Source organism: Chionomys nivalis, chromosome 3 (genome assembly GCF_950005125.1).
Source record: "Chionomys nivalis chromosome 3, mChiNiv1.1, whole genome shotgun sequence".
In the NCBI taxonomy this organism is placed as follows: Eukaryota; Metazoa; Chordata; class Mammalia; order Rodentia; family Cricetidae; genus Chionomys; species Chionomys nivalis.
The window spans coordinates 96,379,857-96,403,762 of record NC_080088.1 but is presented as its reverse complement, the minus strand read 5'-3'; the positions used below and the strand labels follow the sequence as shown (position 1 = coordinate 96,403,762).

General features: G+C 55.6%; 4 protein-coding genes across 8 annotated transcripts in view; 2 read left to right on the top strand and 2 right to left on the bottom strand.

Moving 5' to 3' along the window:
- Positions 1-473: 473 nt before the first annotated feature.
- Lrch4 (leucine rich repeats and calponin homology domain containing 4) lies at positions 474-13,033 on the top strand. Of its 2 annotated transcripts, none has more exons than XM_057764796.1 (18): positions 474-728; positions 4,922-5,066; positions 5,202-5,328; positions 5,515-5,620; positions 8,582-8,718; positions 8,824-8,936; positions 9,056-9,155; positions 9,405-9,495; positions 9,588-9,664; positions 9,770-9,828; positions 9,928-10,047; positions 10,159-10,221; positions 10,295-10,398; positions 10,512-10,595; positions 10,782-10,867; positions 11,036-11,173; positions 11,260-11,337; positions 12,445-13,033. In XM_057764796.1, exons 1-18 carry the CDS (start codon positions 509-511, stop codon positions 12,547-12,549), a joined length of 1,953 nt encoding a protein of 650 aa, XP_057620779.1. In that variant the 5' UTR covers positions 474-508; the 3' UTR covers positions 12,550-13,033. The 2 variants fall into 2 exon arrangements, with proteins under 2 accessions (XP_057620779.1, XP_057620778.1); XM_057764795.1 differs by having other exon boundaries at positions 11,622-12,582.
- Sap25 (Sin3A associated protein 25) lies at positions 13,004-14,508 on the top strand. Of its 2 annotated transcripts, XM_057764797.1 has the most exons (6): positions 13,083-13,225; positions 13,377-13,477; positions 13,560-13,663; positions 13,746-13,878; positions 13,988-14,085; positions 14,168-14,508. In XM_057764797.1, exons 1-6 carry the CDS (start codon positions 13,083-13,085, stop codon positions 14,465-14,467), a joined length of 879 nt encoding a protein of 292 aa, XP_057620780.1. In that variant the 3' UTR covers positions 14,468-14,508. The 2 variants fall into 2 exon arrangements, with proteins under 2 accessions (XP_057620782.1, XP_057620780.1); XM_057764799.1 differs by having other exon boundaries at positions 13,004-13,477.
- Positions 14,509-14,702: 194 nt separating this feature from the next.
- Positions 14,703-17,354, bottom strand: LOC130871688 (insulin receptor substrate 1-like). The gene is made up of 2 exons (XM_057765244.1): positions 16,738-17,354; positions 14,703-16,564 (listed from the first exon to the last, which is right to left on the bottom strand). Exons 1-2 carry the CDS (start codon positions 17,165-17,167, stop codon positions 15,495-15,497), a joined length of 1,500 nt encoding a protein of 499 aa, XP_057621227.1. The 5' UTR covers positions 17,168-17,354; the 3' UTR covers positions 14,703-15,494.
- A 4,431-nt stretch (positions 17,355-21,785) lies between these two features.
- Agfg2 (ArfGAP with FG repeats 2) overlaps positions 21,786-23,906 on the bottom strand; it is a 37,551-nt gene continuing 35,430 nt past the window's right edge. For 2 of the 3 annotated variants that reach the window (XM_057765416.1, XM_057765418.1), the window contains exon 13: positions 21,786-23,444. In XM_057765416.1, coding sequence (XP_057621399.1) covers positions 23,391-23,444 — 54 coding nt within the window. In that variant the 3' untranslated portion in view covers positions 21,786-23,390. The remainder of the gene's footprint in view (positions 23,445-23,906) is intronic. The other variant, XM_057765419.1, reaches the window with a different exon arrangement.

The following is a 23,906-nucleotide window of genomic DNA, read 5'->3' as shown; positions in this document are numbered from 1 at the left end:
CGTCTTTCAGAGAAGAGGCCGGGACAGGTGTCCTTTCCAGGTTCTAATTGGTCGTCTTGACAGTCACTCACGTGGATCTAGCTTGCAATTGGGCTTCTTTGAAAGAGGGCCTGACTCTCAGGCTTGTGGTCGCTGAGTCTTTAATCTCTTAAAAGTTGAGAGCTGTTGTCCCCGCCTCCTGGGTGGGCCTCATTGGCTCCATCTCTAGCCTCAAGGGCTGTGATTGGATGTCGCCGCGCGGGGCGGGCCAGCCAGAAGCCGCGGCCGTTGGCGAGTGCTCCGCTCTTACCCCTCCCATCCCTCAATGGCGTCTAGAGTTGAGAAGCTCCACCCCCTTGGCGCTTCCTGATTGGGCATTTCTAACGCGTCTCTGGCTCATGATTGGTCCGCGGGGTCCCGGACCGTCGTCTCCGCCCTCCAGAGGCGACTACGGCGGCTCCGAGGTGGGGGAGGGGCGAGGAGGGCCGGCCGGTGCCGTCAGTCAGGCAGCGGGAGCCGCCGGGAGCGGATGGCGGCGGCGGTAGCGGGCCCACTCGCCGCCGGGGGTGAGGAAGCTGCAGCTTCAGTCCCCGCGCCAGAGTCTCCTGGTCTACCCGGGAGCCGCAGCGCAGAACGAGCCCTAGAGGAGGCTGTGGCCACCGGGACCCTGAACTTGTCCAACCGGCGTTTGAAGCACTTCCCCCGGGGCGCGGCCCGCAGTTACGACCTGTCAGACATCACCCAGGCTGGTGAGTTGCGCTGGTGCCCAAAGAGAGAAAGTGAGAGAGGAGGGGACCCTCACGGGACCGCGACCCTCATTTGCATAGCCCCGCCTCGCGTTCGAATCAGGCCCACCCCCTTCACCTGGCAGTCTTGAGGGCTCGCCCCTCGGGATTGGCATCGAGCCTGCGACCTCCCCTCCCCGCTGTAAGAACCACTGGACAATGAGTTCGCTTCAAGCTTGCACACAACACTTTTGGCCGAGCTCTCTGTGACTTTCCCCTTTATTTGCATACTGCGCACCTGTAGTGGGGCCCCGCCCCTCACCTGGTTGGCTTCTGCAATCCTAAACCTGATCGACCCCTAAAGCAAGCCCCCCATTGATAATCTCAATAATCACTGCATTTTGCCTCCTTCTGGTCGTTTCCAACTCTTTCCACACTCCTCCACCTCGATTCCAGCAGCCCCAAATTATCTCTTTCCCAAAGGTCGCCCCTAACAACCCTATGTTTTTCCTGCTTTACCGTAGTCTCCACAAGTCCCAGACCCTCCCCGCCGTCCACCCGAGCCCGACTGTGTGAAAGAAGTGAATCTCCCGCACTTAACTTTCCATCCATTATCCTTGTCCCCTTTATCTTTTTCCTGCCTCTGTGAGGTCACTGTGGAGCCTGTGACCTCATAGGAACCCTAGAATTACCATTTCAGGTTCTGCTTTTCCCTTAGGGGAGGAACTTGAGGCAGTTTGCAGAAAGGAAGGAAATTGGATCTTTTAGTTAGGAGTGCTGACCTCCTGGAGACGCTCCTTCCAGTCCCCGCCCTTAGGATCCCTGTAATCATGCCCCCTCCGCCCTGCTGTGTGTATGTTTGGGATTCCTCTAATCATGTACCCTCTACCCTGTGTCTGTTGCTGGCCAGGCCCTGGGGGACTGTACTATGACAGGTGAGTCAGGCTTCAGCTGCTTTAGGAGGCAGCCTATGAACTTGGGCTGGCAGCTGAGGGCGGGGATCAGAACACAGGACTGCATTCCGGGAGCCCCACCCCAGTCTGGGCTGGAGTGCGAGGGCCCCTTCTCCTGCTCCTCTCATCTCCGGGGCGGCAGGGGATGTCGGACTGGATCAAAGAGCACATTGCTGCAGCAGGTGCCTGCCCACCTGCGGTCACCCCGCCTGACGGGGCACACTCTCCCCTTTCAGCCCTGGAGAGAAAAAGTTTAAATCTGACTGTGTTTTAATTCTTTCCCCCTATACAGCTGAATGAGTCCTGGGAATGGGTGAGCCCCACGAGCCGTTCTTACCCCTCCCAGGTCCCCCCAACCCCCAAGCTCCAGATTGACCTCAGCAGCTGTGTGACACTGGCCGTCTGTTCCCTTTCCCCTCCCCCCTTGCTTGTTTTTTGACAAAGACCAAATGTTTTTCTTTACTTCCTCAGGGCTCTGTCTCAGTGAGTGGACTCTTGGGGGAAAACTACCAAGCACTCGTAGCCCCTCCCAGCTCCTGCCCTTGCCCAGCCTCCTCCTCCAGCATTCCGACTGAGGGTGCAGCTAGGGCTCCCCTGGGTACAGGTTCAATTGTGTGGTAAAGTGGGGAATTCCCAGCCTCCTGAAAGCCCCCCTCTGCCTTCTTCAGTCTCTTCGGAGCCCAGGTTCTAGGCAGGTGGGTTCCATTATGTCCAGCTGTCCTCTGTCTCCTCTCTCCAAGCTGGGTACTCCTAACTGGGGCAGGCGTGTGTTGTGTGTGTGTGTGACAGAAGCCCAGAGTTGCCTGGTGCCCTGTCCTCCACATCCCTTGCTCTCCAGAGCAGACCAAGTGCTTCAGCATTGTGCTGCTGGATTATTCTGGACCTTCTCCTGCTTGTTGTGCCCCTGTGTGTTCCCTCTGTGGACGCCCCGAACACCCAAGGGCGGTGTTCCCTTGGCCTACTAGTAGAGAGCTGGGTCGGGTTGGGGGAGGGCAACTTCTAGCAAAGGAGAAGTGTAGATCATTCTCCCACAGACCACATCCTGTGCCCCTGAGCCCTGCCTCCTCCAGCCTGGGCTCCTTCCGCCCCTGACTTCTGCCCCTCTACAGGTCCTTACCCCATCTCAGCGTGGCCTCCACTCCCATGAATACAGGCACACCCCCTGCCCCCCTCACTTATACATTTGTGGGCACAAAGGAAACAGGCAGGTGTCAGACATGAGTGGAGGACCCGATACAAGCCTTCTACCCTCTCCCGAACCATTTTTCCCACACTAGCTCTGTCTGTGTTCACTAGGGTTGGGGTGAGGAAGAGAGCAGTTTGTAGGGCATCAGGCTAATATCCCCTGGGAAACAGATCCTACAAGCCACAACCCAATGGATTGTTTCTGCTCCATTTCCTGTCACAAGATGCGTTTCCTTGGGGAATATTCCCCAGCTTCCCCTTCTCTTAGCTTTTATCCCCTTCTGAAGGAGGGCCCTTAAAGAAGCTCACAACATCTCTTGCCTAGGATTTCCCCTAAAAGGCCCAGACACCTCCCAAGGCATGCTGAACAGAACAAACAGAAACACAGGCTTCTAGGGGTCTGGTCTGCAACTCTACACTAGAAGGAACCACAGTGCCTCTGGCACTGCCATGAGCCACTCTCTGAGAGAAGAGGGTAAAGGCCCCTCCTCTGTCCTCACCTTCACTCTCTGCTCAAGGTAAATGCAAAGATGCTGACCTGAGGTCTAGGTCAGAGAGGAAGCAGAGGAAGACTGCTGGGGTTGGAATAGGACAGCCAGCCTGGGGACAAAGGAACCCCAAATGGGAAAAACCTCGAGGACTCTGAGAACCTGGTTCCCAGCCCAGCTTAGCCCGCTTCCTTTCCCTCCTAGACTTCCTGAACTTAGACGTTCATAATCCTTTGGGGGTGGAGGCTGATGGAAAACTAGCCAAGTGTTAGGGCCTTACTTAATCCCTAGAGCCAGGATATATCTTGTCCTTGATTTCATCCCTGTGTGGAAAACAGGTTGAAGCTGGGAGGAAGGACTTCCCTGTGGTTCTCCCAGAGGATTCCTGCCCTGACCTTTCCTGCCTATCATCTTACTGCTGTTTTCAACTTCTCTTTTGTGTACCAAACCCATTGAGTCACAGCCAGCCCTGACCAGGCTCTTTTTTTGGTGGGGAGAGGGAGAGTAAGTTCATCGTGTGTATGGAGGCCTGCAGAGGATGTCGGGTGTGCTGTTCCCTCACTCTCCACCTGATTGTCTTGAGACAGCATCTCTCACTGAATCTTGAGCTAGGCTGGCAGCCCACAAGCCCAGTTCATTTCTTCTGACCCCATCCTATCCTCGGCACTGAGGTCACAGTACATACCCGTGCCCAGCTCTTTACACACGTGCTGGGATCTGAACTCAGGTCCTCACGCTTGTGTAGTGACTGTGCTCCCTCATGAAGCCTTCTCTTCATCCCTCAGACTGTTTTCTCATGAATATAATCCCCTCCTTTGACCTTTCACCTCTCCTGACATCTCGGAACATGAGCAGCACAGCGCTATAGAGCACTGCCACACTGCTGGGAGAGCTCAACATTTGTCTTAGTTTTGGAGTGTGTGGGGCGGCAGAGTCAAGTCTAGCTGTCTAGTCCTGAGCTCTGCATTCTCTTCTCTCAGCACTCTGTTGGAGTTACAGGCGTGAGCTGCCACATGGAACTTCATTTGTAAATTTAAAGGTGATGTTTATGGTCTGTCCATAGCCTCCCATGTCTGGCCTTCTCTTTGCCTTTCTGGTTGTGCTTGTATGTGCTTCAGTGTGTAGAAGACTTTTCTCCCCAGGGAGCCCACGTATATGATCGTATGTCTATGTGTGCACACACCTGTGGAGGCTAGGGGTCAGTCTCAGCTGTTCTGGTGCCACCCACTGCTTGTTTGAGGCAGAGCCTGTTCATTGATCTGGTCCCTTGAATCAGTTAGGCTCTCTGGTCAGCTGGTCAGCTGGCCAGTGAGCACCAGGGAGCCACTGAGCCATGACTCCCCGGTGGTGGGATTGCAAGTGAACACTACCACACTCGGCTTTTTAGCCATGGGTTCTGGGGGCTCGAACGCAGGTCCTCACTCATGTGCAGCGGGCACTTTATCCACTTAGCTATCTCTTCAGCCCTGTGGGCTTGATTCTTTCAGTCAGCGGAGGAATGGGAGCTGGGTAGCTGGTTCAGGGGACATTCAGTCTCTTTGTGCAAGGCTGACTCTTTCCGTAGCTCTTTCCTGACCCTTACTTTCCTTAGACTTGTCTCGGAACCGGTTTCCCGAGGTGCCCGAGGCAGCATGCCAGCTGGTGTCCCTGGAAGGTCTGAGCCTCTACCACAATTGCCTGAGATGCCTGAACCCAGCCTTGGGGAATCTCACAGCCCTCACCTACCTCAACCTCAGGTAGTGGGAACTTATTCTGTAGGCCTCAGAGACTAGTGCTATGGCCCTGAGCAGTGCGCCTGGTTCCCCAGAGCAGGCCCAGTGCTGGGGTGCCCTGTCTGAGGAGTGAGGCTGCTGCCTTTCTCCCTTTCACAGCCGGAACCAGCTGTCATCTTTGCCACCCTACATCTGCCAGCTGCCCCTTCGAGTACTTATTGTCAGCAACAACAAGCTAGGAGCCCTGCCTCCAGACATCAGCACCTTAGGAAGCCTGCGGCAGCTTGTGAGAATAAAGGGCACGGGCCAGAAGAGGGACTATTGAGCCAGGCTCCGGGGACTTCTGGGGGGTAACTAGAGAAAGGTAGGAAGCACCCTTGGGAAAAAAGACTTGGACTAAAGGCAAGTAGCCAGAGAGAAATAGCAGAGCACTTCTGCTGATTCTGGGCTTATAGTGCCTTCTCTGACCTAGGACGTGAGCAGCAATGAGCTGCAGTCCCTTCCCGTGGAGCTGTGCAGCCTCCGTTCCCTGCGGGATCTCAATGTTCGGAGGAACCAGCTCAGTACCCTGCCCGATGGTAAGGAAGATGAAGCCCAGAGGATGGATGAGCTTGTGTGTATGCCTTCACCAGCGAGGCTGCTGTACGGGAGATTCATAGATGGGGGCTTCTGACCGTAAGGAAGATGAAGCCCAGAGGATGGATGAGCTTGTGTGTGCCTTCACCAGCGAGGCTGCTGTACCAGAAATCTGTAGATGGGGGCTTCTGACCAGACGGCCATAGCGTTCTCACATTTAGATCAGGTTGCCATGTGGTCAGGTGGTATTAGGGCCCTCTGTGGATTACAACCCTTCTCCTCATCTCACAGAGAGCGGAGAGAGCTCCTGGGGTCTCTGGGCTCTATTTTATAAGGACACTAATCCTCTCGACCTGAATGGCCACCCAGAGGCCCCACTTCCTAGTATCGATTACTTTGAAGGTTATGATTTCAACATATGAAATGGAGGGGCACAAACACTGAATTTGAAATAATGCTGCTACCTTGGAGAAGTCACAGGCAAGAAGAAATTGTTTAAAATGACCTTGCCTTGTTGCTCAGTGATATTCAGTATCTAAAGCAAACAGTAAACAGTGGTATTTGCTCTTGACCATGGCAACGTTCTGAGACTGGGAAGGCGTGGATTCCTAGTTTTGTTTTTATGTGGGAGCAGGCTAGGAAAGAAGGGTGGGAGGGAAGTCAGTCAGCTGTAGAATCCTAAAGTTGGAATGGACCTTAAGGCCCACCCAACACCCACCTCACCCCAGTAAGAGCTCTCAAAACACTAGCCAGGTGATGCTCTGAATCTCCTCACAAGGACTCTGGATTGCGGGTCGGGGGGCGGGGGTACTGACGTGAGAGTCTAAGCAGCCCTGTTCAGTGGGGTAATTATGATGTACCGACACTTGATAGTCTCTGTTGGGAAGCAGGCATATCTTCTTGTGCTCAGCCAGCATTGTTTTGGGGTGTGTGCTTCCTGCGTTTCAGGTGAGGGGGCCTCCCCCCCAATAGATGTGACTGAGATCTGAGACCAGCCCTCAAAGGTTTAGTGGCTTCATGGACGAGAGACACACATTCATAGGGAACTGCAAAAGATGGAGGCTTGGGAGCCCAGAGGGTGAGAGGGGGCAGCAGGGTGGAGCCTGGGAAGTGACTGACATCCCCCAGAAGCTCAGACATAGCTCCTGGCAGAGGAGCACCAGAGTCAAAGCGTGGAGGCAGTGGGAACGTGATGTAGCATGGATGCAGTTAGAAGGACAAACAGGAAGGGTGCATATTTGGTTGTGAAGAACAAGAGTAATGGGCACTCATTTTCCCTGCCTCCTTCTCCCCATTTTTGCCTCTGCCCTCTGCTTTCCAAGTCCATTAAGTGTCTTCATTAATTTTCTGTTACTAGAAGAAAATAACTGAATCTAAGTGATTTTGTTTTGTTTTGTTGAGACAGGGTTTCACTATCTAGCCCTGGCTGTCCTGGAATTCACTCTGTAAACCAGGCTGGCCTGGAGCTCACAGAGATCCGCCTGCCTCTGCCTCCCAAGTGCTGGGATTAAAGGCATGCGCCACTCCACCCAGTAGGAATTTTGTTTTTATTTTGTTCTTTGAGAGATGGTCTCTCTTTTTTTTAAATATTTATTTATTTATTATGTATACAATATTCTGTCTGTATGTATGCCTGCAGACCAGAAGAGGGCACCAGACCCCATTATAGATGGTTGTCAGCCCCCATGTGGTTGCTGGGAATTGAACTCAGGACCTTTGGAAGAGCAGGCAATGCTCTTAGCCTCCGAGCCATCTCTCCAGCCCGAGAGATGGTCTCTTGTAGTTTAGGCTGGCCAAGAATGGACTTGAACCCTGCTTCTCCTGCCTTTACCTCCTGAGTGGTGGGATTCCAGGCATGCACCGCTGTGCCTAGTCTCTGCAGTACTGAGGACCAGACCGATAGAGCTTTATGCGTTGCAGATCAGCATTCTATAAGCTGAGCTGTATACCAGCATTCCTCTTTGTCTGTCTTTTGAGACAGGGTCTCTCCGAAGCCCAGGCTGGCCTTTGACTTGTGTGCTCCTTGTGTTTCAGTCCTGAGTGCTGGTGCTGTGTGAGCCAGCACTGGGGCTTGAGGACCAAGTCACAGGATTTGTTTAAACACCTACACACCTCTCTGTGCAGGTAGCACATGTCTGTGAGTGTCAAGGGCATCACAGGGCAGCACGGTTCAAAAGTGCCAGAGAGAAGGCCGCTTCCTGATGGTCTATTAATCTAGGAATCCATCCATGGACTAGCCTGTTCCATTCGTAGAGACAGACCCATGACCCAGCTACCTCCTGTAGATCCAACCTCTGAACACCATTTTCAGGGATTTGGTGATTATCTGCCACCTGAAATTTAGTCATAGTAATAGAGGCATAAATACAGGGAGTTCTTCCTGGAGCCTAAAAGATCCAGGCACATTGCTTCTTGCTTACCAAGGAACAGTGAATCCCAAGACCCTGAGGTGTGTGGAAGATTCATAGAAGACATGGGATTGGGAAACAGCTTCCTGATTGATTGATTGATTGATTGATTGATTGATTGATTGTGGGTTTTGGGGACAGGCTCTCATGTAGCTTAGGATGGCCTTAAGCTGTTATATAGCTGAGGCTGACTTTGAACTGTGTGCCCTCCTGCACACTGTACCCACCCAATGTCCGCAGTCGTGGCTATGTGGCATGGGAGGCTTTTGTGCAGTAATCACCAGTTGGTTTGTGTCTTGTGCTGCTTAGTGAAGAATGCGCTGTGGATTTCAATGGGGGCAGGCAGGGGAGGAGGATGCATAGGGCTGAGCTGAAGTAGCCAGGGCTCGGCTCAGATCGGAGTGTGGAGAGGAGCAAGTCATTTCTGGGAAATGAGCTGAGCCAGCCAGGGTGGGGGCTGTGATGGAGTGACTGGCTGGTCAGAGTCAAGGGCAAGGGAGAGAACTCAAGACCTTGGCCTGGGCTTCTCCTAACTCTCCCCTTGTCCAACCCTAGAGCTGGGGGACCTTCCTCTGGTCCGCCTGGATTTCTCCTGTAACCGTGTCTCCCGCATCCCGGTCTCCTTCTGCCGCCTCAGGCACCTGCAGGTCATTCTGCTGGATAGCAACCCCCTCCAGAGTCCACCTGCCCAGGTAAAGTGCAGCGTGGGTGAACTTGAGGACAGTGATGTTGTTAGCGTAGGAGGGCCCAGCAAGGCCTGGGGAGCCACCTCATTCTTATGCAGTGCCTCTCCACAGATCTGTCTGAAGGGGAAGCTTCACATCTTCAAGTACTTAACGATGGAGGCTGGACGGCGAGGAGCTGCCCTTGGGGACCTGGTCCCTTCCCGGCCCCCAAGTTTTAGTCCTTGGTAAGGCCCTTGATAAGGGGAAGGAATCCCCTTCTTGGGACCAGAGACTACTCCTGGATTCTAGTGGGAGGGTAGGGTGCTGCCAGCCTGGAGCTGATGAGGTCTCCCTGCTGCTCCAGCCCTGCAGAAGACTTATTTCCGGGACGTCGATATGATGGTGGCCTAGACTCAGGCTTCCATAGCGTTGATAGCGGCAGCAAGAGGTGGTCAGGAAATGACGTAAGGACCTCCTTTGTAAGGACATTTGGGAATGTCATCACTGGGAGGGTCTTGGTACTGGGGACCCTGTACCTAATACCTTTTAAGAGATACCTCCCAGTAAGAGGTCATGGCTGGGACTCCTCCTCCCTACTATCCCCAAAAGGCTGGCTCTCTACCTGACCCCAGACTGAGACTCTGCAGGCCTGAACCCATGTGGTCCTCAGCCCTGCAGAGCCCATGTCCCATCTCTGCCTCTCTGCCTTCAAGTCCACAGATGATTTCTCAGAGCTGTCATTCCGGATCTCAGAGCTGGCCCGGGAACCCCGGGGGCCTAGACAACAGAGGGAAGATGGCTCTGGTGGGCAAGGGAATCTGCCCAGGAGGGTGAGGGGTGAGTGTGGGCCTGGAAGCCCCCTCCTGCTTGCTCACTGACGTGCCCTTGCCTTGCAGGCGATGGAGACATGGAGCAGATTGACTTTATCGACAGCCATGTTCCCGGGGAGGATGAAGAGCGAAGTGCAGCTGAGGTGAGGACCCAGTTACGTCCCTTGGCCAGGGGAAGGGCACTGAATAAGGAAGTCACCGCAAACTGGGGGACCAGCCTCCTTCAGCCTCTGCTGGTCTCTCTTCAGGAGCAGCTGCCTGCTGAATTAAGCCCCATAGCAGATGTGGAGAGGACGTGGAGCAGCAGGTATTCCAACCCCCAAGCTCACATGTCTGCTCCGTGCTCAACAGCCCAGAGACCTCCCCTTCACCTGACAAAGGTCTCTCTTGCCCTGTCTTCTGCCAGGCGGGAGGAGCCTGCAGGGGAGGAGAGGCGGCGTCCAGACACTTTGCAGTTGTGGCAGGAGCGGGAGCGGCGGCAGCAGCAGCAACAGAGTGGGGGATGGGGATCCCCCAGGAGGGACAGGTGAGGGCCTCGGGCTGCTGCACAGCAGGCAGATGCAAACTTCTCTGGGCTCTGTTCTTCTGAATGTGTGGTGGCCTGACTGCAGAGCTCATGCCTGTCTGCTTCTTCCAGTGTCCTGAAGCGGGGGATCAGAGCTGCGGGTGCTTCGGCCTCATCCACGCAGGCCACCTCCAAGTACGTGTCCTCCTGAGATCCATTTCCCTACGCCTTCCTCATGGCCTTCTCTGAGCCCCTTCTTTTCCTTCAGTGGCCCACCGAAGTCCAGTGCTACCCAGCTGGGAGTTTCAGGGGGGCAGGGAGTTCCCACACCATCCCTCATCTCCCAGGACTCCATTCCATCATCTGGACCAGGTAGGACAGTGTTCTAGATGGTGGCTTGGGGGTGCTTGGGACATAGAGGCCTGAAGGAAGAGTGGGTCACTGAGGGGATGTCTCTCTTGCCTGTCCCTGGCTTTCCCCTCCAGTGACAGCTCCTGTTCCCAGGCCACTGGGCTCCATTCAGAGACCAAACAGCTTCCTCTTCCGTTCATCTTCTCAGAGTGGCTCAGGTGAGTCTTTGTCCTTCTGGCACTAACCTCAGGACCCCTGTCTCTTGGGACTTGTGTCTCTCAGGGTATTGTCCCTTTTCATGGAGAATCTACAGGCAGGAGGTGGTATTGATACAAGACTGTTGAAAGCTGGCTCCAAAGTTTATCCGTGAAGCAAAACTATCCGTGTCCTCCTTTCCCTCCTAGGCCCTTCCTCTCCGGAGTCTGGTTTGAGATCTCGGCCATTTCCTCAGATTGTAGACGAGAAGGAACTGATTTCCCAACTTCGCCAGGTGAGCGGAGTGAGATCTGTATAGGCAGAGGCCTGACCCAGCCTGCACCTCCTTCCCCTTTCTTTCCTCAGGACTCTTCTTTCTTGACCTAGAACTGTCAATAAGGAGGGGAAGGGATGGAGTGAGCTCCCTGCTGACCCTACCTGCTCCTCCTATCTCTGCCTCCAGGTCCTTGAGTCACGGCTGCAGCAGCCCCTGCCTGAGGACCTGGCAGAGGCTCTAGCCAATGGGGTCATCCTCTGCCAGCTGGCCAACCAGCTGCGGCCTCGCTCTGTACCGTTCATTCATGTGCCCTCACCTGCTGTGGTCAGTGGGAGCTGGGAGGAGGAAGAGGGGATGGGACAGGTGTGTGACTGCCTGAGCAAACTCTCTTCCTCCTCCTCCACCTCCAGCCAAAGCTCAGTGCCCTCAAGTCTCGGAAGAACGTGGAGAGTTTCTTAGAAGCCTGTCGAAAAATGGGTGTGCCTGAGGTATGGGGCCTGCTCTTTGCTCTGGGAGATGTTGGTGTCTAGGGCTCAGCTGAGGGGCAGAGCTCCATCCACAGGGGTATCTAATTCTACAGAGAGCATGCGTCCTGGGCCCACCCCTCACAGCTCCTGCCCTGCTCTCCTGCCTCCCTGTCCTGCATGTCTGCATGTTGGTACCGCTCTGGCTGTGGTCCTGGTTTGTGAGGGAAGGGTGGGAAGGTCTGTGGCTTGATGCTGCTAACATCTGTGATTTGTCCTTGTCCATCTGCCCTGCCCTCCCTTCCCAGGCTGACCTGTGCTCGCCCTCGGATCTCCTCCGGGGCACCACCCAGGGACTGCGGACCATACTGGAGGCTGTGATCCTGGTGGGGGGCAAGGCCCCTCTCCCAGCCCAGCCCTCCTCTGGTCTGGGTGGCTTCCTCCTCTTCTACGTGGCCTCCATGCTGCTGCTCTATGTCGTCTACACTCGGCTCCTGGGCTCCTAGGACCCACGTTGCCCCTTCCTTCCCCGCCTTCTATTTATAAGTCCTGTTCAACCATGTTCCCACCGGTGGTGCCTTCAGCCCTACCAAAGACACTAGTGACCCCACAAACACTGACCTCAGAAGCCCCACTCTATGCCCACAGCAGCCCTCTCCTCCACTGAGGGTGCCTTCCTGTCCTCCCTTAGCCCTCTGTCCCCAGAGGGATGACAGACCTTGGCTGTTTCCCTTCTCTCCTCCCTCCCCCTATTGGCTACTATGGGGGAGCTAAATTATCTCTATTTTGTAGAGAGAATTCTATATTTGTAGGGGATGTGGGCCCATTATGGGCCTTGGCTCTGTGTATAAACTGTATAGACCGTTTCTTCCGTGTGTGCTTATGTGAGCTCCTGCTGCAGCCAGGCCTTGTCCTGCCTGGGCTCCATGTTTGTCAGTCTGCCTGTACAGCATTTCCCTTTGGAAATGACAGATCCCTCCTGCCCCTGAGCCTTCTGTGTTGCTTCCATGTGTCATTTGCCTCCAGGCATGGGGCACTGTCTACCAGGAGCCGCCCCCACCCCCACCCCAACCCCGCCAACCTTGCTTGGGGAATGCCAGAGGAAAACTTAACCTGGGCCCTTCCCCCCAGGAGTCCCTGTGCCAGCCCCACCACATCCTGGAAGAAGAGGGGGCCCCTGGAAGGGGCCTCCCTCAGATTGCTGCTGTCCTTCACGCCCTTCTGGAGCAGTCGTAGGGGTAGAGGTTGGGGCTTTTGGCCCCAGCACCCACTGGACCTGACCTGGGAACAGATGACACCTGGGCCCTGCCTATTAACAAGGACTTGGTGACCACGGCCCTGTGTGTAGCACTGGGCTTGCATATCCCCCTGCCCTTCGACTGCTTCGAGTGCAGCCCCTGGTCAGGGTGAAGAGTGTTGTGTCAAACACAATAAAGAAAAGCCCAAAGGCCTGTAGGCTGGCCCTCAGGTGTGTGCCTGTCTGTGAGTGTGCGAGCTTCTTGGGGATCTGGGTCCTCTCGGTGGGTCCCAGGGTAGACCGTGATGTTGGTGATGTTTCCGTGCTGGGCAGTAAGGGCGCAAGTGCCCCGTGGCTCTACCGCCAGGGGGAGCCCTTGAGAAGCTGGCGGGAGCACACCACGTGGCTGTAGAAACTGGCGCGCAGGCGTCGTGGCGACACCTCTGAGGTAGCTAAGACTTGGGCGCCTATGTAGTCAGGACCACACGCGGGCACAGTGGTGGGTATTGCCCGGCGCTCCACCAGGCACAGAATGTTGCCCTGGCTTGGGCCATGGGGCTCAGGCCGGGAGGAGGCCACAGAGGAGTCAGGCCTCTCCACGGGCAGTGACCACGGCGGGGAATGGAGCTCTGGAGAGGAAACCACGGAAGAGCCAGGAGCGCCCGTGCAGGACAGGTGAGGGCCTGGTGCGGGCCGCTAGGAGGCGGTGCGGGCGCTTTCCAAAACAGAAAATCCCCGAGGTCGGTGCTGGAATTGGGTTGCTGGCTCTGTGGCTGACCCAGGTCAGCGCTGGGAAGTGGAAGAGCATGTCCTTCCCTTCACATAGCCCGCAGCCCCAGGCCCTCAGCCCATCTGGGACCGGAAGAAAGCTGCCGCTGGCCTCCAGTCATCTGGTTACGGAGCCGACCACGACCACGGAAGCCTCAGGTAGGGACCAGGCCTTGCTGGTTTTACCCACAAGGCCCCAGAGAGTCAGAACCTGTTCTAATCTTGTCTCTATCCTTCGTAGTACCTCTTTCTTCCCAGGTGACCTCCCAGGTCACCCCCTCAAGGATGACCCCACTGCCGCTTTTGGATCCCGGTCACGAGGCTAACGCGAGACCTCAGCTGGTGGTGAGTTGGGGATCTGTGACTCTATCTCCAGGTAGCAGAGATGCCATAAAAGACGAGCTCAGTCACTTCCTGTTCTCCGCAGGGGGTCAGCTGTGGGTCAGGCGTATCCTTGTCCGGCAGGACACTGTGTCATCCTTCCTGGCCTATGTATGATGTCTGGGGCAGGATCCCTACCCCAGGGCATCCAGAAGAAGAGCAAGTGTCCAAGGATACAGGTACTTTCCTTGGCCCCTCCGCTTAGCTGGGATATTTCTGGGGCAGCAGCTACAGTGAGGGCTAGGATGGGAGGCCGAGGCCACCAAGCTAGCAGGCTCTCCTCCTCAGGGCTCCCGGTGACAAACTATGAAGATGTCTTTCTCTTGGACCCTCTGCTCGCCTGTGGGCAGCGTATTCCCTTGTACCTGTCCAAGCCCCCTCAGCAGGTAAGAGGGAGCCTCCCTCCAGGCTTCCCTTTCCTCTCCATGCAAGGCATGAGAGGACAAACTTCCCTTCCTGTTTTCTCAGGCAATGGGCTCTCGGAAGCTGCTGCTCCCACCTGCCATCATGTCCCCCTCTGTGCACTCCTCCTCATCCCAGGCCTGCTCTTCCACCTGGCTGAGCGAGGCAGAGATGATTGCCCTCGCTGGCCTGCTGCAGATGAGCCAGGGCGAGCTGAGCTCTAACTCCTTGGCAAGCCCTCTGACCTCCAGCAGCTGCCCAGACCCTGTCTCTGCCTCTGAAGACCCAGGCCCCAACGGTGGCCAGAGCTGTTCTGGAAGCACTGACCCATGTCCCACACAGACCCCAGATACCCCCTATCCATAGTGCCCTCCTTCCATGAGTGCTGGCTTCTCCCCCAGGCTGTTTTGTTGATAATAAACCAGAGTTAGTGAACCAGGCTCTGCAACAGGTGCCGCAGTGGGGCGTGGGGGTGTGGAGGCAGGCTGGGCTCCTCCATGCCACCACACTTACTTGCCTGTCCTTCACATCACCCACTACCTGGGGCAGGGAAATCCATCGAGCCAAGACAGTCAGGGTGCAGAGCACCTTTAATGGGTGATTGGGTCCACAGGATGTGACGGGCTGTGCTGTAGGAAGCAAGGACTTGGTTGGCTTGGTCAGACCCAAGAATGGTCAGGGGAGCTTGACTGGCACCACAGGAGACTGGCTCAGGAGCCAGGTCGTTGGGGAGCACAAACATGATCCCCGAAGCTACCATCACTTTTGAGTTGGGGCCCTAGGAGTAGCTCTCTGACTTGAAAAAGTTGGGTGAGGATAACTTTGGGCTGGGGGGACACAGTGACATCTAGCTGTCAACATCTAGGGGACAGAGCTGTCCAAATTGGGGTAGGGAATCCTCATTTCTGGTTTGGCCACAACTAGCCTGAGACAGATAAGATCCGGGTTCATCTGGGAAGGCCCAAAACTTCTTAAGGCTTTAGGGTTGGGTTTTTGGGTTGGGGTAAGAGAGGTTCTAGAACTTTCTCTCTTAAAAGAGTCTAAATTCGCCGGGCAAAAGTGGCTCACGCCTTTAACCCCAGTACTTGGGAAGCAGAGATGGCCGGATCTCTGTGAGTTCAAGCCAGCCTAGTCAACAGAACAAGTTCCAGGACAGGCTCCAAAGCTACAGAGAAACCCTGTCTCAAAAAAAAAAAAAAAAAGTCTAATTTCTTGGGAGAACCTATTTCTGAGGGTTTGTAGGTAGTGTGTGGCTGGAAGTGGTGGCAGGCAAGGGGGCAGCATAGCACCCGACAGGGAACATGGTGGCCTTGGCCCCTTGCAGGAGCTGAGCTGTACACTAGCAACTTTTTCTCTTCTTTTTGTATCTTCCCTAACCATCTCCCAGAAGGTTCTAGAACTTGATGCTGGCATAGCTATGTGGACTCTCCCCAGGGGCTGCTCCAGGGGCTGCTCCAGGCACTTCCAGGGGAGGGACTAGGTCCAAGTCCACGTAGTTGAGGCAGTTGTCCAGGGACCCGGGCTTAGCACCGCTCATGCCTACACAGTCTGGGATGTACATGTAGTCCCCAGATACCTCTGAGAGCTGGGAAGAGCAGGTCGGAGCCTCTGTGGGTCTCCATCTGTCCCTAACGCTGCAGAGGGCACCTTGATGTCTCAGTGCAGGCTCCTTGGCCTTGAGCTCGTAGTAAAAAGGCCCTGGTGAGAGTCTATTCATGGGCATGTACTCTGTGCTCTCACAATCCTGGAGCGATCTGCCAGGACCTATCCTGGCAGGGATGGGGGGAAGGCCTGGGGGTGCCATCAACATGTAGTCACCAACCTCTCCTCCTGCCATGTGCACGTAGTCATCCCTGACTCCCATGGTGATGTAGTCCCCGCCCAGATCTAGCCCCTTGTAGGAGGGTGCGGGCCCCATCCTTTCCAAGGTTTTGAGGTAGTCCTGCTTTGCCCTCTCACCCGGGCTTCTTGGTTGCGCTGCAGAAGCAGGGGTTTCGTATGGTACCCAGGTAGGGGCTGGAGAAGCACTCTTCGGAGGGTCTGCGGACGGTGGCTCATCCTTGCCACTGGCTGCACTGCCCCCCAGCCTCTTCATGGCAGCCAGAACGGTCTCATGAATGTTTTGGGCTACCACTGCATCAGGCGCCTGCATCCACAGCTCCCCGGGACCCGTGGGCGCTGAGCGCCCAAGTTCCAGGAAGAAGAACGAGTCTGCATGGCCGCAGCGGCGCACACTGAGCAAGGATAGGCGCAGGGCCGGTGGTGGTGATGCCCGGCTGTCTCTGGAGCCTTTGCTTCCTGGCTTCCGCAGGAGGCTTAGAGCCCCAGAACCCAGGCACAGGCGATAGGTGCCGCTGCTCAGGCCTGGTGCTCGCCCCAGTCCCTTGGACCGCAGTGTCACAGGCCAGACGTCCTGGAACGGGGCAAAGATCCAAGACTCAGGGGCCTCTTGGGGACTGAGACCTGGAGAGAATAGATAGGCAAGTCAGTGAGAGGCAGGGGTTGGGGTCACCGTGTCCCAAGAAACCAAGACGTGTGAAAGAAAGCTCAAGATTTGAACCTTTGGTGATCTGGGGGAGACGAGTTTTAGATAAGCTAAGTCGGCAAACCCCTGCCCTCCGTGTCCCAGGGCTCACCCATAGCAGTGGCAGCAGCTGCAGCGGCAGAGGCGCGCACCTCCAGCAGGGCGCTGTACCATGCTTGCTGCTCCGCTTCGCTGGCAGCCGCTACACCCAGGCTGCTGTCGCTGGTATAGACGACGATCAGGTGGCGCTGGCGGGCATCCGCACGCTTGCTGATAGTGCAGGCGCCTTCCAGACTCACGCTGCGCCGGGGTCGAGGTGGGCGGCAGCCGCTGGCGAGGAACTTCTTCTCGCTCTCGTAGCACTCCAGGCGAGGAGGGTCGGCGCGCAGAACGAAAAAGCGGCGGCGCTGGGACTTTTGCTTCCGCAGGTGGCCACAGAGCCGCACATCGGGTGGGCAGGGCCAGGGAAATGGTGGGCCAAGGGACACGTCCGTGGACTCGGCCCCGGGGGAGACTGTAGGACCCGTACCTGCCGGATTCATCTCCAACCAAAGGCAATCAAGTGCCCTCGGAAGGACTGATTTGGATAGGTCTGGTCCCCTGAACCACCACCAGCTTGGGACGAGTAGCAGAGACCTGGGAGATGGCAACCGTTCTAGCTACCCTGCATCTCCCCACGCCCTCTCCCGACTTGAAATGAGCAAGGAGCCTGTACTCAAGCGTCCCAGTGGCCAGTGACACCAGGACTCCTAGATCTAAGGAAGGCTGACCCAGCTGGGTCAGCCTCAGTTGGGTCAGCCTCCCTGTTAGAATCTCCACCCCTTCAAGTTAACCCTCCCACTCCTGAGTGCAGGAACTTGAGTTAGGGACTCATAGGCTAGAGTAGGAGTCCTGCACCGCTGGGACCAAACTTTCACAGGGGCGGGGAGTTGGGGGGTGTCTCCACCAATCAGCTGACTGGATATGGGGGTGGAGGAGTACCGCCAGGGGCAGCCTGGGGCAATCCCGAAAGCCAGAAAGCCAGGGTGCCGCAGCAGCTGTGGTTAGCAGTGATGGGACTGGTAATTAGAAGAACGGCTTAGCCGGCCATCCTGACAGCAGCCACCGGGCTCAGCCTCCACCCTTAGGTCCTCAGTGTCCCTCTCCTTCCCACCCAGAGATGATTTTTGTGCCTTTGCTCCCGAGTTATTCAGGGAACTTGGCTGCTGAACACTGCAGAAGTTCTGACGACGGTTCCTCAATGAGTTTGGGGCGACGGATGTCCCTGGATAGGGAACCTAGTCCCCGGTCACGATCTGTACCCTCCAGATTCCCATGCATCCAGGTAGCCACTGAGAGACACGGCGAATGAAGAGGTCGTTTCTCAGAGACACCTCCAAAGTGCCCCTCACCGCCCTGGAGTCAAACAGCTGACCTGAACCTGATGGTAGCTGTGTTCACAGAAGCTGGGATTCTGTGGTAGATGCCTCATGATTTGCATCCTGAGACATTTGGGGTGGGGGGTGGGGTCAGAGGTCAGACTGAGTGCACATGCTTGTGGAGGCCAGAGGACGACCTCAAGAGCCATCCCCTTGTTTCTGAGACAGGCTCACTGGCTTGGAACTCGACTAGTACATAAGGCTAGCAGGCCAGGAGGCCCCAGGGATCTGTTGGACTCCACTTACCCTGCACCGGGATTACAAGGGCATACTACTACACCTAGCTTTTAAAATATTTATGTGTATAACCAGGTTGCCTGACTTTTGGAAGTTGGTTCTTGCCTTCCATCCCGTTGACGCAGGGTCCCTTTGTGCCCCTGTGCTGCTGTGTACTCCAGGCATGCTGGCCTGGGAGCTTCAAGGCTGGTTAGTGGTAGCCCTGGCTGTCCTGGAACTCTGTAGACTAGGCTAGTCTCGCACTCAGAGATGCACCTGCCTTTGCCTCCTGAGTGCTGGGATTAAAGGTGTGGACCACCACTGGCTGGCTAGTGGTCGTCTTCTATCTTGCTAAGAGTACTGGGATTACAAGGCATGCTGTGATCCCCACTCTTTATGTGGACTCTGAGGATCAAGCAGGCCATCAGGTTTGCACGACAAGCATTTACCATCTGAGCTATGTCCCCAGCCCCTTGGATATTTTGTTTTTCTGGGGTTGGGAGCGGCATGGCGCGTTTTGTCAAAGCTTAGTTGACAAGTAGTGGTGCCTAAGCAGACACAGCGACTCCCTAATGCTGTGGCAATCAAAATCTCCGTGAGGGAAGCTGCAGGTCTAGAGAAAAGGCTAAGCGGTGGAACCCTGTTAGGGTACTTCGGGGAGGAGCTCCCTCGGGTAAGGCACCCATGTAACAGGTAAACAGAATAGGGGAACGTGGGTCTTTTTCTCAGGCTAGTGCAAGGGTGGCCCAAACAGAGGTCCATGCCCATTTGTAACCTGGGATAGTGGGGAGCTCACTTGCCCTGATCATGAAGCTGGGCCTCGTTAGGCACCTTTCCAAACACCATATTGACAGCAATTAGCCAATACTATCATCATATGTATGAGCATCTAGTACCTGAGGCCTGCCCCAGCGGCTTCCCAGTCTGTCAGAGCCCCACCCAGGCAGGGCTGAAAGAAATGCCCAAAGTTCAGTTGGCAGGCCCTGGAAGATGGCCCCATGTGTGGGTAAAGCTTTTGTGCAAGTTTGAGACTTGAGCTGGGTCCTCAGGATGCCCCAAAAGCTGGACATGGTCAAGCACAACTGTAACCCCAGAGCCCCCGAGTGGGACGCGCAACGGGGACCGCAGCTCTCTAGCCAGTTAGCAAGCAGGACTCCATGGCAAAGGAAGGAGTCTCACTCCCTCAGGACTGAAGCTATCCAGGAAGGGTCTCTCCCTATCTTCTTCCTGATCCCTGTGCCTGGTCATCTCGCAAACATCTGTCCTTGTGAAATCACAGCTGCTGTCACAGAAGGCTCTAAACATTCTGTCACTCAGCCCTGGAGTGCTGGGTAAAAGATAAAGCAGGAAACAGCAGCCACCCAACACCCGGGGTATAGACTAGCAAGAATAAGAGGACGGAAGCGGTGCCAGGTGGCTTGGTCTGTTGGGTACCAGGGAAAGCCTGACTTATCTCAGTTGTCATAGCAACAACTCTGCTCTTGGTACTACTTAAGCACAATATTTTATAGTCAAACCCCAGCAACCCAGGAAGTGGCATATTTAGGCCTTTGCTAGGTTGGGGACACATGACGTCTACAGAAGACTTTTGTTAGCAGGGAATCCATTTAGTAGGGGCTGTGGATGGTCCCTGTGAAGGCTTATTCTCTGGGTGTGTGTGTGGAGAGGAGTGGGGGTGGACGGGTGGGGATGGGGGTATGGGACCAAGCTATACAGTGAGCTCGCTCAATCATCCTACCTTCTAGCTCTCACGTAGAGAAAACTCCCGAGGTTCAGCTTCTGCCTTGTTACCCACAAAGGCTGCCCATGGCTGACAGACAGACCTGAGCCAGAGGGCTGTCACTTGCATGGTATGGATAGAGATTGGTCAGGGCCCATACAGAGAGGACATGGCTAGAGTATATGAGCCAAATGCATTGTCCCAGTCTGTGTGATGTGTGCACGTGCATGTACGCACACACACACACGCCTGGATTCACAGCAGTCAGGTGAGGCTGTATGAGGAAGGCAACACACCCCATCAGGGGTGCCTCCGTTGTTTTTGCCCTTGGTCTGGAGGTTAGATGGACGAGGGTGCTGGGCCCTTCCTTGCCAAGGACAGTGGTTCAGCCCCAGCCCATGCCCAGGGAATGTTTGAGGCTAACCCCAGGCAGATTCTCAGCCCAGTCATCCAGCCCTGCCCAGAACGCTGGCCAGGGTCCATGTCGGACAGTACAGGATGGAGGGGTGGCCACTAGGAGGTCCTGGGATAAGGCACAGTGTGACTACACAGAGGGCAAACGGGGCCTCGCTTTAGGGCCTTTTAAAACTCAAGTGATCTGGAGCCAGAGCCGGGGAAGCCGGGTAAAATAAGCTTGGGACTCCTGGCTTAAGGCAGAATGAGGGGAAAGGGAAGCACCGGGAGACGTGGCTCTTTCGGTAGGGTGCTTGCCCAGCATGCGAGAAGCCTGGGCCTGATCCTGGGCACCTCGTAAACCTGTGTGGTTAAGTGCATCAGAAATCCAGTCATATTGGTTACCCAGTGAGTTTGAGGCCAGCCCAGGCTATGTAGTGAGTTCCAGGCAAGCCAGGGCTGCACAGCAAGATCCTGGCTCAAAACCAGCAGCAGCAGCAGCAAGAAGCAGGAGGGACAGTCTGGTATGGGTGGTGGTGTGGGGGGTACACACCAGGAACCTTAGCTCCCAAACACCAAGGATAGCCTAGGCTACACATGCTTGGTGCTGGTGGTGGGGTAGGGCGATAGTAAAGGTGATTCCCCCCCCCCCCGCCAAAAAAAAATCAGAAGGGAAACAGTAAATACGGAAAAATCTGGTACAAAGGCTAGGAGCCAGCTGGATGACCTCCCTTCTCCCCCCTCCCAAGAGGGGGAAGGAGGGAAGAGGCGAGGCTAGTAAGAAACTGTGAGGGACTGAATCTTGTTGCAAAGAGGGAAGGCCAAGCCTGGCTTAGCAAATAGCAGGAGCTAGAAATCTTTCCAGAAAAATCTATAGAACAAAGAAACTGATAACCTAATTCCACATCCCTTTGCCAGTCTCTGTGGAAGGCCCAGAGAAACCCTAAGAATGAACAGTTTAAAGGGCCAGGAACTCTTGGCTGAGGTTTGTAGGGAGGGGCGGGCGCAGGCCTCCCGGGGTAAACAGCAAGGCCAAGGCCTGGCTCTCTTCTCCGCTAGAGGCAGTATTTATCCCCTGCGAACACCTGGCTACCGACACCACAGCCCCAGGTAAGGAACTGCTGGAGGTGCCGAGGACACTCTGGGGTGGGGGTAGGGTCCTGTTTACTCACAAATCCACCTCCCTATGGCGCCCGCCTCCCTGCCTGCCCCGTGGACAAGGGGCTCCAGCCCCAGATGGGGACCCTCACTCATCCCCGACTCTCGCTAACAGAGGGTACACAGTTCAGCCTCTGGTAGAGGTCACATGTTTATCGGCCCAGGCGCTGCAGATCGGAAGAGCCAAGTCAAGGATCAGTCGTGTTGACTGACCTGTGTCCACTCCAGCTGGCACAAAGCAAGACACCGAGAGCCACTTTTTTTTTTTTCCTTTCAAATGCAGACTTTTCCAACATTGCCTCCAAACAAGCTTTGGTGCAGATCTTTGGGAGCAGCGGGAGGAATGTGGAGGAAGAAAAGAACAAATGCCCCAACCAATCGCAGACCTTCCACTGGAAAAGCCTAGGCCTCGGGTACTCTTCATGTGTGTTTGGTGTGTTGTGGAGAATGAGGGCACTTGGTTGTCCTTCCTCTGCCCCTTCGGCTCCAGGTTTATTATCCAGGCACAGACAGGGGTTACCCTATTCCTCAAGTTTGCAAGAGAATCCTACTCTACCACTATGCTATACCACTGAGCCACACCCCAGCCCCTCACTGGGGGATTCTAGACAGGGGCTCTACCACTGAGCCACACCCCAGCCCCTCACTGGGGGATTCTAGGCAGGGTCTCTACCACTGAGCCACACCCCAGCCCCTCACTGGGGGATTCTAGGCAGGGGCTCTACCACTGAGCCACACCCCAGCCCCTCACTGGGGATTCTAGGCAGGGGCTCTACCACTGAGCCACACCCAGCCCCTCACTGGGGGATTCTAGGCTTGACTATCACCCAACAATATCTTGAGCCCTCTTTTTTACTTCCTACATTTTAATTTTGAGACAGAGTCTTGCTAAATTGCCCAGACCAGCCTTCAACTTACTCTCTAGCCCAGGCTAGCTTTGAACTCGTGATCCTCCTATCTCAGTCCCTCAAGTTCTAGGATTACAGGCCTGCAGCAAGCCCAGCTCTATACCCGAGTTAAAGGGTTGTCTGGGAGAGGAAGAATGGCTGGGTGTCTATCTGTTTACATATGTGTGTGCATATATATATATATATATGTATATAATAGGCTATATTAGAAAATTCTCTATTTATAAATATAAAACACTGGTATCCAAACACGACAGGGCTAATAACTAAAGTGCTTGACAGGAGCCGGGCACGCGTGCTCTGTGGGTAAAAGCTCCCCATCCTGAGTGCCAGCATAGGGGCCGCCTGGGAGGGAGGATGAGGGTGGAAAAAGAGGGTGTGGCTGAGCCAGGAAAACAAAAGGACTGGACACCAGAAGCTTCCCAGTCCCAGGACTGTCTGGAGGCTGTCAACACCAAGCTTCATCTTTACCCTACATTCCCGGTGCTGCTTCTATCTGGGAGAAGTGAGGCAGCTTTGGAAGCTGGGCCTGGAGCAGCTGCTCCCGGGGGGGGGGGGGGGGGGGGGGAGGCTGCCGTGGGGGCTGCGCCTGACTTCTCTCACTCCAGTCCAGGAGGGACAAGATAGAGGCCCGTCTTCAGACTCAATAATTTGACAGAAATACCCACTGTGGGGCCTCCTGGCAAGGGTGTCTTCACTCCTTCCTGGGTAGGTGACAGCGAGCAGGGAGGAAGCCTCTGGGCAGCAGGCCAGGAGGCCGCGGTCTGATTCATCCACAAGGCCCGTGTCAGCACCTCCCGTTCCCAGATCCCTAACCCTGCAAAGCAGGCCCAACCCCAGCCTCAGACCCACAGAGATGCCCCACAGGCAGACGGTCACCACAGCTCTCAGGGGATGTCAGAGCCTCCTCCGCAAAGGAGGGGGAGCCCCTTCTTCCCCCAAGGACACAGTGCTACAAGAATGGGTTTGTAGTTGGAGGTTTGGAGGCAAACGCTGAGGATCCAGTCTGGAAAGAAAGCAGAAGGTTAATAGGTTGGGGGGGGGGGGTTGTTGGAGGCCACAGAACAACTGTGCTTGAGGCTCACAGAGCAAGGGAGATGGGGGGGGATGAGAAGGGAGGGGGCACAGAGGGAACCTGAGAGCTGGGTGTGGCGATGCGAGGCACACCTGAAAACCCAGCACTCAGAAGGCGGAGGCAGGAGGATCATGAGTTCTAGGCTAGCCTGAGCTACAAAGTGTGACTCGGTCTCAAAAGAGGGAGGAGGGGTGTTGGCTCTAGGAGTAAAAGCGTTTGCTGTCAAGCATGGCGGCCTGAGCAGGAGTTTCCAGCACCCAAGAAGAAAGCTGGTGTGCCTGCAGCCTCAGTGCTCTGGGGATGGCAACAGGAGGCTTGCTGGCCACCGGTCGGGCTGTCCGGGTCCAGAAAAGGAGGTGGTGGGCGATGGAGGACCCCTCAAGCCCTCCTCTG

What these genes read in the sequence shown, in the direction of transcription:
- LOC130871688 (XM_057765244.1), bottom strand. Translation starts at nt 17,167, where the DNA reads ATGAATCCGGCAGGTACGGGTCCTACAGTCTCCCCCGGGGCCGAGTCC. An exon ending in AGCTGCTGCCACTGCTATGG is followed by an intron (nt 16,565 to 16,737) that starts GTGAGCCCTGGG and finishes TATTCTCTCCAG; the next exon opens with GTCTCAGTCCCCAAGAGGCC.
- Sap25 (XM_057764797.1), top strand. Translation starts at nt 13,083, where the DNA reads ATGTTGCCCTGGCTTGGGCCATGGGGCTCAGGCCGGGAGGAGGCCACA. An exon ending in ACGCGAGACCTCAGCTGGTG is followed by an intron (nt 13,664 to 13,745) that starts GTGAGTTGGGGA and finishes TGTTCTCCGCAG; the next exon opens with GGGGTCAGCTGTGGGTCAGG. An exon ending in TGTCCAAGCCCCCTCAGCAG is followed by an intron (nt 14,086 to 14,167) that starts GTAAGAGGGAGC and finishes CTGTTTTCTCAG; the next exon opens with GCAATGGGCTCTCGGAAGCT.
- Lrch4 (XM_057764795.1), top strand. Translation starts at nt 509, where the DNA reads ATGGCGGCGGCGGTAGCGGGCCCACTCGCCGCCGGGGGTGAGGAAGCT. An exon ending in GGATCCCCCAGGAGGGACAG is followed by an intron (nt 10,048 to 10,158) that starts GTGAGGGCCTCG and finishes TGCTTCTTCCAG; the next exon opens with TGTCCTGAAGCGGGGGATCA. An exon ending in CATTCCATCATCTGGACCAG is followed by an intron (nt 10,399 to 10,511) that starts GTAGGACAGTGT and finishes TTTCCCCTCCAG; the next exon opens with TGACAGCTCCTGTTCCCAGG.